We start from the raw sequence: 10,505 nt of genomic DNA on the forward strand, positions 1-10,505 counted from the left end.
ATACAGTGTCCCACCCCCAAAAGCACATACCGAACACTCCCCCCCCCCCCCCACACCATGACGAAACGAAACGAAACGAAACGGCTGCCAAATAGTTTGGCAAAGTTAACGGTAACAGCCCCCCGCCGCCCACGAACCACCGAAACATTTGCAGGCGTGAACTTTGTGGCTGTCACGGCCCTCGTGTACTCGTAATGGCCTCTGCGATTGCTTCGATTGCTCGCTAATCATTCGCATGTTGGTTCACATTTTAACGTCTGCTGTTACGCGGCGGCCTGTGCCCTGCCCCCGGTCCCTCTGCCAGCGCCAACGCCAGCGCCAGCGCCAGCGCCACTGCCTCTGCCTCGCTCTCTTTCTTGCCCGTAAAGAGATTTTTATCACACAGCTTAGTGAGGCGGAGGAGTTGTAAGAGGGAATCTGCGATGAATGGCTGGCAGGGCTGGCTGGAAGGAATGGCAGGGGTGTGGGATAGGGGCTATCTCCCTCAACGCAGTTTTCCCGTAGGCGCAAAATTCAACGACAAATGTCTTTCATTTACGCGTAATAAAAACGAAATCTCCGCTGAACAATGGCCGCCGGGCGGCTTTTGGGGACTGGTCGGCACCATCATACCTCCCCCGCACCCCACGCAGCTTGTGCTCTTTAATACCCGTAACTTGTTGTTCTTCTGCTTGTTCCCAGTGTTCCCATATACTTTGTGGCTGCCTCGAGTGTATTTTACGTTATTTTGTATTTAATTTACAGCCATGCTGGAGATGGCCGAGCGAAAGAGCAGGCGAGCGCGAACGAAGGTGCGAACGTGCGAACGTGCGAAGCGACCGCAGAGCTTTGCTAGTTCGTGTCGTGACGTGCCGTGCACGGCAGTCCGTTGTTCTCACGTTCGCATCTCTAGCCAACAGTCGACGCTCTTTCTCTCCTGCTGTGGTAAACTGGTGGCTGATCTTAATGGCATAAAAGTATAAGCCGTACATGTTGATTACAGAAAGAAAAGCGCTTAAATATGCATGAGTCGCATAGAATTTAAACACGCAACAGAAAACTCTGTCAAGTCAGTGGGAGAGTGTGAGGGGAATGGGGAATGGGGAATAGGGTGGCTTTGCCGGAAGCGTTCGTTTTTGGCTTGTAACATTCGCATTTAACTCAAATTCAGCTTAATTTGACGCTGGTAATCGGCTGCCATTATCCATTTTCCATTTACCATTTACCACTTACCCCCCACCACATACCGCATGTGTATCTGGCTGTTGAATGGCACTTCAAGTATTCAATGCTCAATGCGAATATTTGTGTGTGTGTGTGTGTGTGTGTGTGTGGCTGACTCTGCCTTTGAGAAAGTTTAATTAGGAACTTAAGTGCATGGCGGTAGACCGGTAAAGCGCTTCAGGTTTCAAGTGACTTGCAAAACGCCATTAACAGATGCAAGGAAGCAGAGATACGGAAAAGAAACAGAAATAGAAAAACGTCAAAAGTGAGCGGGCAACAGAAGCAGGAACAGAGATCAACAGAAGCAGGGCGTAACATAAGCAGAAACGGTTAACGGGGAGTGGTTAACAGAAGCAGAGCAGAGTAACAGCAACAGAGATCAACAGAAGCAGTGCGTAACATAAGCAGAAACGGAGAGAGATTAACAGAAGCCGGAGCAAGAGCAACAGAGATCAACAGAAGCAGTGCGTAACATAAGCAGAAACGGTTAACGGGGAGTGGTTAACAGAAGCAGAGCAGAGCAACAGCAACAGCAACAGAGATCAACAGAAGCAGAGATGCACCGTTAGAGAGAGAGCCTTGGAGTGCCTCTCATCTCCTTCCGCCCTAGCCATATGCATGTAGTCGCTCACATATGAGACGCGCCAACTTAATGGTAATCGCTGGCGCCCAACAAACGGCCAATAGCCTTGATGGCCATATTGTGGCCACAGGCACTGGCAGCGTGTGTACGTGCTGCACCTCTAAACTACGGCTAACCATGCAGCGGCAGCGGAGGCAGCTCGCGGACGCTTTGTTTACCTGTCATGTTGTTACAACTTGCCACGGGCACACACACAGCGCATGCCACGCTTTGACATGGGTGTGAAAGGTAATGAAACAAAAAAAACGATGCAACCAGCACTCTGTAGCACCCGCGGGAGCAGCAGCCGGAACAAAATGGTGCACTAAGCGCACCACAAAGAGCTTATGTTGCATGCCCCCCAGCCACCACGAGAGCTGAAGCATTTAGCAGATTTGCATGCAGAAACACGCGCGTGCCGCACTGCCTGTTGTCCTCCGCCTCTGAGGGCAAACATTTATGTGGATGTGCGTATGGAAAGCGAAGTCTATTTGATTAGGCAGCGAGCAGCTGTGGCTCGATGGCATGCAAAAGGGATATTGAATATGGTAAGCCAAGAGCCCATTCAGTTATGGAATTGCTGTCACTGCCCCAACCCCATGGCCAGCATGGTGGGCTCCCAGTTGGCCCTGCCCTAAGGCTCTGTACAGTCAAAAAGTCTAGCCAGATGTTTGGTTGAAAATCTCGTCTAAATTGCGCAACATTTCACAGCCAGATAGAATGGATTCCGGCATAGAGCTAACGCGCGCCGCGAAGCGCATCTTCGAGCAGATTCGACAGCAGCGGCAGCATCGCTTTGCCACATTCGCCATCTGCCCCGAGAACTCGCAGATCCTGGTGGATGCTGTGGGGGAGCGGGCGGCAAGCTACGAGGATTTCCTGCGCGACCTGCAGGGTCGTGGACACGGACAGGCGGGACAGGCGAAGTGCCGCTTTGCCATCTACGACTACGAGTACGAGCATCAGTTCAAGGACATCAAAGACTCCTGCCCGAGCATCAAGCAGAAGCTGGTGCTGCTGCTCTGGTGCCCGGAGCAGGCCGCCATCAAGGACAAGATCCTCTACGCCAGTTCGATATTTGCCATCATGCGTGGCTTCATCGGCATACAGAAGTTCATCCAGGCCAATCAGCTGGAGCAGGTCCAGCAAGAGGCCATCGAGCTGCAGCTGCGCGCCCTGGACAGGGACTAGCAGTGGGACTGGGACTGGGAGTGGGAGTGGGACTGGGAGTGGGAGCCACGTCTGGGCTAATAAATTTACATTGAATTACATTTAAATTCGCAGCAGCTTCAAGTGGTTTCAGGCCCTTGATTTAATTTGATTTTGGCAGCGTCTAATGAGCCCCCATTTGGCACATGGATGGATGCCTCTTGACGCCTCCTCTTTGGCTTCGCCTTCGCCCAAAGTATCATCTGTAATTTGTTTTGTCCTCTCACTTCCACTTGCCTCATTATCCGTGGCCAAAAATACTTTTGCCTTTCGTTCGGAGGGCAAAGTTTTCGTTTTGGCATTCAGACTTTTTTATCTCGCCCATAAATCACGAGCCAAGTTGCCAGCCACGCGGCTTTCCATACCATTTGGCAACAGCAACAACGAGTGAGACGTTTGAAATGAATCAAATTGACGTGAAGCACGTCATCTCTGGCTGCAAATGTAATAGATCTAAGGACACGCCGGGAAGTGGAGCTGCTTTAAAACTGAATCTCAATGAAAATGAAAATGAAGCTGCAACTGCAAGGACAGACGGAAGGGACCGGAGTGGCATGGAGGAGGCGCCACTGTCGCTGGCCAACGGCATGGAAAACATTCATCTCCTGGCTCATGGAACTGGCAAACCTCCTGTTCGGTTGACAACACGCAGCATTAATGGTTGAGGCAAGCCGGCAAGCCGGCAAGCAGTGTCGCAAATGAAGCGAACTGAAACGCAAACTGAACGATAAAAGCAAGCCCCAAAAGAGCTGCAGCCATAAAGTCGGCCAGAAATCCAAGCAAAAAGCAAACAAATCCCAGCTAAAAACTGACTGAAAAACGAAACCTCAAAATCGTTACCAAAAGAGGGCGAGAGCGGGAGAGCGAGAGAGAAACCCGACTAGAAATTCAAGCAGAAAATTGTAGCAAAAGCAGAGTTTGCTCTGAGTTATATTCAGCCAGCATTCAGCTTTCCTGCGGAAATTAATTCACCTTTGACCCTGAACGGGAAATGAGAAGCTGCTTCAAGTGTAGCGAGAACATGCACAAATCGCACTGCTTGCTGTCGCAACTGCCACTGCCTGCCACTCCGAGCTCAACATGTTGACAAGTAATTAGCCGCAGCAGGCAGTCACCCAGAACCAAAGTCGATTTAACTCTTAATGCGTCTGTCAATGGGCAAAAAGTTTTGCTTGGCCCATCAGCAGTTTGAGCGGCAAGCAGTTTGGCGTGTTAGCGGCTCAGTCAAGCCTCTCGGTCGCCTGTCATCGGTCGTCGGTCGTCGGTCGCGGTGTCCATTTAATTATGTTTCTAGAAATGGAATTCATTAAGCCAAATCGCGTTGCTGCCACCGAATCGATTCGTGATGGCATCTGCACTGCGCTTCCGTTTCCGCTTTCTCGTTGCTCGTTTCTCGTTCTCGTTATTATTGTGTTGACACAAGATGCGACGGAGCGTGCCACAGTCGAATGTCGCATGTCGCATGTCGCATGTCGAATGTGCCTGTCTACCTGTCCAGTGCGGCGTGGGAGGGAGCTGCCACTGACCATGGAGACGTGCCACAAGCCATAAATAGATCTGCCAAACTTCAGCGTCTGTGTTTTTGTGGCAACGGGTTGGCAGGCAGCAAGGCAAGCAACATCTCTGGCAAGTGTATGTGGCACATTGAATTTTTGGGGCTGTAGCCTGGATATGTGGGTATTGCGGTCTGCCACATAGCCGGGGCACGCTTGGAAGCTGCTGCGAAATATTAATTTGAATTGCAAAGAGCACAGAAACCGCAGAGAGACAGAGAGAGAGAGAGAGAACAAGGCACAAGTTTCTATGCCCCCCAGGCAGCACACAGAAAAAACTTCATTTATATTTCGAAAATTGGCATTTTTATGGGCTGACTGACGGCTTAAATATTTAATATGCTGGCAGTCCTATTTTTAAATGGAGTCCACAGTGCCCCACAGTGCCCCACTCCACATGAGCGTCGGGAGGGTCCCTTGAACCACACATCGGTATGCGAGCCTCGACTCGACTCGACTCGACTCTTGCCCCGTGGGTCAGCAAACTGTCTGCGAAGCGAGAACTGTGTACAGTACGTTGACGCCCCCTCCCGGGATCGACCGCAGGCTCAATTGGGTAGAAATTTTGATTGCTTAGCATTTAGATTTTGACCCCAGCAGGGACCCCAAAATGCCGACAGCTGCTTTAATGTGAAGCAATTGCAATGAGCGGCAGCAATTAGGTGCCACATCAAAGCGGTCCCCTGGCTGCAGTGCAGCATGAGGCAAGCTTGAGCGAGTGTTTGACACGCTGTCCACATTTACATGGGCGCCACACACACACACACACACACACACACACACACACAAGATTAATGACACACAACTTGGACTAACTGATGGACGTCTAATGGTGGCCATGGCCATGGCTTGCGGGCCATTTGAGTAATGTTTTATGGACGTGTAACCCCAAGGCCAGGTCCCGTTGCTGCACTCGAGTGGCGGCGCATTGGCGTCATTCAAATCCCAAGCGCAGTTGGACGAGTGATGCGACGAGCAGGAGGCAACGAGTAGCAACCAACGAGTAGCAGCCACGTGGTGGATACATTTGTTTGATTTGTTCGATTTATATTGAGACAATGCCTCGGTGACAGGCTTCCCTCCTTCCTGCCTGGCTTTCCAGCCGAGGAATGCGATTATTTCCGAAAAGAATTTAATTAAAATTCTACAAATTGCGCAACAGAATGGGAGTTCCACACATGCTGTGTGGCATGCCGCCGACGCACATGGGGAAAGGGCACAGGGCACAGGACACAGGACACATGCCGGGGCGGGGTCTGTGTGGCCCCATGGCTGTCTTCAATTAGCAGGGAGTCAACATCTAATTAACTTCGCTGGATGGCTGCCCTCGTGGCACCCAAAAAGGGAATCCCAAATCTCACGCTGCCGGCATCTTTGAGTCAAGTGTCGCTCCCACGCTGCTGTGTGGCCAAAGATAGATAAAGAGAGAGAGAGAGAGAGAGAGAGAGAACTGCGTTGGCGACACGTGCCAAGTGGCTGGCTTTCTTCCAACTTCCTTCACAGAAGGAAGCCACATAAGCCGCTTACATATTTAATTATAAGCTCGAAGTAAAGCCGCCACTGACAGCGAAAGGCAGATAGGGAGGGAGGGAGCGACTGCGACTTGTACTTGTTTGAATGAAGAGCATGCGAAGAAACGCAGTTATAACTGTGAAAGCGCATCGCTCGTATATATGTATGTATGTGCATGCATGTGCATGTCGCTCTCTGAGCACGCCACCTGTCGCTGTCTCTCTCCCTCGCAGCTTTGCGAACCTGCATGCATGTGCATGTCCCACTCGGCGAACGCGCCTAATTTGCTCTCTCTCTCTCTCTCTCTCTTTCCCACTGCCTTGCAAAGCTTCGCATGCCCGCTACCTGCTAGCGTCGAGGGGTCTCACATGCCCGCTACCTGCTCGAGGCAAAAGGTCTCTGCCAGCGTCGAGGGGTCTCACATGCCCGCTACCTGCTCTAGCCGAATGGTCTCTGCCAGCGTCGAGGGGTCTCCCATGCCCGCTACCTGCTCGAGGAAAAAAGTCTCTGCCAGCGTCGAGGGGTCTCCCATGCCCGCTACCTGCTAGCAGTGCAGTTAGTTTGAAGCGATCAACGACCACAAAGTAACGGGAATATGCATTTGCTCTATGCTGGGTACAGGCAATCAATAAGCCCACAATTAGCGGTACTTACACTCCGCTGTCTGGCTGCTTCCATCCCAAAAATTGTGCGGTTGGGTAGGCGGTTAGTGGCGGAGATCACAAGCCGAGCTGCCTAGCTTAGCTGTAGGCCGTAGGCCATGGCATCCAATATGCAGACCAAAACACTCAAGCAAAACCAACTCAAAGTCAATCAAATGGTCATTCAAAAGAGGTTCCGACTTTCCTAATTGAAATCTACTCCAACAGCTGGCCATGGGTAGGGTAGGAGGGTGAGGGATAGGCGACGGTCGCGAAAGCGACCACTAATTAGTTCAGCCCCAAAGTCCGATATGCTCATTAATTAAAAGCGGATTTGTCTTACTTGCAGCCCATGGCAAAGACCCAGCAACCACTCCACGAGCAGCCCACGGGCAATCCATGTGCTTCCACGAACCAGCACTAGGTGCGATCCCCTCTCCGCTGGCGTTGCTGGGATGCCACAAGTGTAAGCGGCGTAATCGTAATCGTTCAGAAGTCCACCGACAGAGAGAGAGGGAGAGAGAGAGAGAGAGAGAGGCTGAACTTTGTCTAAGGGAATATGTGGGAGCCTCTGCTGCACAACAATTGAAGTGAGTCATTTGTGAGTGTTGTTGCTGCTGCTCATATCTGTATGTGAATCTGTTTCTGCAGCTGTCCCTGTCGCACACCCTGCCTCTTTCCACCATTCGCTGTAGCCGTGGAAAGGGAAGCTGGGAAGGGCACTGACAACACGTGTTCCCCGCTCGTTCACTCTCCCCCTCCTGGGGTGTGCGGCGAACAGCCGGAATTATAATAAAATTGCTTCTTAAAAAGATTGAAGTTTCCTCGCTGTTGTTGATGCTGCCTGTCGCTGTCTCGCAGCTCTTTCCTCTCGCTTGTGCAGCACTGTTTAAACATTGATAAGCCGCCTGCCAGCGCACAGAGAGAGAGAGAGAGCGGGAGAGGGAGAGAAAGGGATGCTGGAGAGCAGCGCCGATAGCGGTGGCTTGGTCAAAGTTTTATTTTGCTTTTTATGTACATACTTACATTAATTTAATGTTGCCAAACATTTCGCCTTGCCTCCTCGCAACGCCGAGCAGCCTGTCTGTTCATTGTAATCCGTACTTACGATTTGCTGGAGTGCGAGCATGGGGGCATCCGCGCTGCTTGTTTGCTTGTTTGCTTGTCTCAACTCTGCGCCGTGTAAAGTACCGTTGAGTGGGTTCAGTCAACAAAAAAAGTTATGAATCGAACAGCAAGCAGAGCAGCAGAGCAGCAGGCAGCAGGAACTGAACTGCGAGTGTCAACAGAGCAGGAAATTGAAATGCACTTTCAAGGATCAGGTTGCAAAGTGGGTCTGTGTGTGGGTGTGTGGCAAATGCGCAGCAACTGTTCAATAATTTAAACTCAAAGTGAAGTAAAAGCATTGCTTCACGGGCTGCGATCAGAGCTCCAGAACAGCGGCACAGCGGCACAGCAGCACAGCGGCCCAGCCCTAGACATTGCCTTATCATCAATCAAAATTAAACTCAAACGCCGCATCCTTCCGAAATGCTTTGCCCCTGTCGTTTGTTTTTTGTTTGCTTTTCGATGGGCAGGTGACACTTGAGGCAGGCTTTTGTCTTGAACCAGCAACCAGCCTGCCTGCCAGCCAGCCAGCCAACGATGCTCTCCATCAACGTGGCCTTTGGTCGCATAAATTGCTTGCTCTTTTCATTAATTTCAAGACGAAATTTATGACATTTGCTCGAACGAGGCACAGGCGGTGGGAGGGCCTTCAACTTAATGGAAACAAATCAGAGGCAAAAGGCATAATTCAGCTGCCAAAGCGGAGACCCGTTGCCGTCTTGTTTTGATTTATTTTTGGCCACATGTCGCACACATTGTCATTTTTCTTTGGGCTCCACAAACAGAAATGCAAATGACTTGCCACGAGGCGGAGGAGCGGGGTGGCTGCCCCGGATTATCCGTCTTCATTTGCGTGTGAATATCCGCAGGGAGCACACACACACACACACACACACACACACACACACACACAGATGTTGCAACATGCAGCATGTGTGTGTGTACTCCATTCGTGCCACGCCAGTCGATTGCGCGTCGCGTTTCCATTCATAAAGATTTCTCAACGGGGCGGATGCGCAATGTCTATGTTAAAGAGCCTTCGCTCCCACCCGGCGTATACGTCATTTGTGTGTTGTGTGTGTGTGTGTGTGTGTGTGTGTGTGTGTGTGTGCCTCAAGCCTCAAAACGTGCCCCGCCTGCCAAGTGGCAGCCGCCCACACGCACAAGGACTTCCAGTGCCCGGCCAGTGGACTCGCTGCTGCACAAATATTAATCATTCGAATGAAAAAACATCCTGCATCCTGGCCGGAACCAGAACCAAAAGAAACACTTTACAAATGGCCAAGAACTTTATTTATAGAAATCAGCAGACGACAGGAGGCAGCCTCGCCCCCGAACCACACAGCACAATTTATATGCGAAATTCGGCCACAGGTTTTTCTGCTTTCCTTTTTCCTGCGGCTGTGGCTGTGGTTGTGCTTCCGGTTGATTGCTCAACTAATTCCGATTGGTGGCAAAAGGCTACTCCAGCCTCCTGCCGAAGCTCATGCAGATTTGAGCAGATCCAAAGCAGTTTTTGCCAGACGTTTTGAATTATTAAAAGCGCCTTCCCAACTCTCAGCTCTCAGCTCTAATCCGGCTAAAGAGTAATCATTGATTGAGCTGTTTACGTTTTTATTTACAACCCGAAAAGGAACCACAATCCAGCCTGGGGCTCGCCTCTGCTATTTGCATAGTCGGCCGTTCCGTTCCGTCCCTTAACTTTTACCTTTTTTTGGGCTAGCCCTTGGCTACCCATGGCTGAAATCAATCGCCGGACGGGGCAGCGTTCGCTTCACTTAATTAACTGGCTAAGTGAGTGGTTGCTTCTGGTTTCTGAAGGCAAAGCCGCTCCAGGATGCTCAGAGCAACAGCCACAAGGCCATGGCCAAGGAATGCTCGTAAAATATTGCCAGCCAGCAAAACAAAATAAAAAACAACAATGAAAAAAATAACAACAGCAGCAGCAGCAGCGGGGCAAAGTCAAATAAAAGTTTTTAAGAATTTTGGTAAGGAGAAAGTCGAAAAAGGATTTTCGCGCAAGTCAATAAAGCAAAAGGGTGGCAGGAGGAGCACAAGGAGGACATCCAAAGGAGCTGCCACAAGCAGGTGGAGGCAAGCAGCCCCAAGGCGGTGGAGCACGGCAAGTGGCGCATGTCCATGCCTCTGCCCGATATTGACTTGGGACTAAACGCTTAACGGTTCAAACTAATTACTGCTCCGCGCAAAAACATAAAATTAACCAACTAATGATATTTCCCGTTGCAGAGCCCCAAAAAGTAGACTACGGCAGGCAGGCGCACACCTTGCCTGCCGCTTCAGGGATCGTGCAAGTCCCCTGCGGCACAGCTGGGCACTCCATTAGCACTGTGGCACGGGGCAGACAAAAATGTAATATCAATTTTGCGCAAAAGCATTTTAGCCATAATTATCCCTGGCTCTTCTGCCTGTGTGTCCTTCGTGTCTCGCTGTCCCTTCTGCCTTTGTTTTTGTGATGCTAAGCAGCAGGACATGAGCGACACACCAAGTGACCCAGAACCGAGTGGAGCTCTGGCCCTGGCACTGGCCCTCTGGAAAGTGTTGTTGCCCGCCCCCAAACGGAAGCTGAAGGTGGGAGATTGCTCGAGCTGCTGTGAGGCCACTTTTAGTCTAATTACGAGAAGGAGCAAAAACACTTTA

At 50.9% G+C, this 10,505-nt stretch overlaps 1 protein-coding gene across 1 annotated transcript; it reads left to right on the plus strand.

Annotated features, from left to right (window-relative positions):
* Positions 1-2,545: 2,545 nt before the first annotated feature.
* LOC117580856 (cofilin/actin-depolymerizing factor homolog) lies at positions 2,546-3,016 on the plus strand. Its single transcript, XM_034267603.1, has one exon. The coding sequence runs from the start codon at positions 2,546-2,548 to the stop codon at positions 3,014-3,016; it is 471 nt and encodes a 156-aa protein (XP_034123494.1).
* The last annotated feature ends 7,489 nt before the right edge of the window (positions 3,017-10,505 follow it).

Source organism: Drosophila guanche, unplaced genomic scaffold (assembly GCF_900245975.1).
Source record: "Drosophila guanche unplaced genomic scaffold, DGUA_6, whole genome shotgun sequence".
Taxonomy (NCBI): domain Eukaryota; kingdom Metazoa; phylum Arthropoda; class Insecta; order Diptera; family Drosophilidae; genus Drosophila; species Drosophila guanche.

Bases quoted from the DNA above. Each gene is read 5' to 3' on its own strand.
- LOC117580856 (XM_034267603.1), top strand. From the start codon at position 2,546: ATGGATTCCGGCATAGAGCTAACGCGCGCCGCGAAGCGCATCTTCGAG.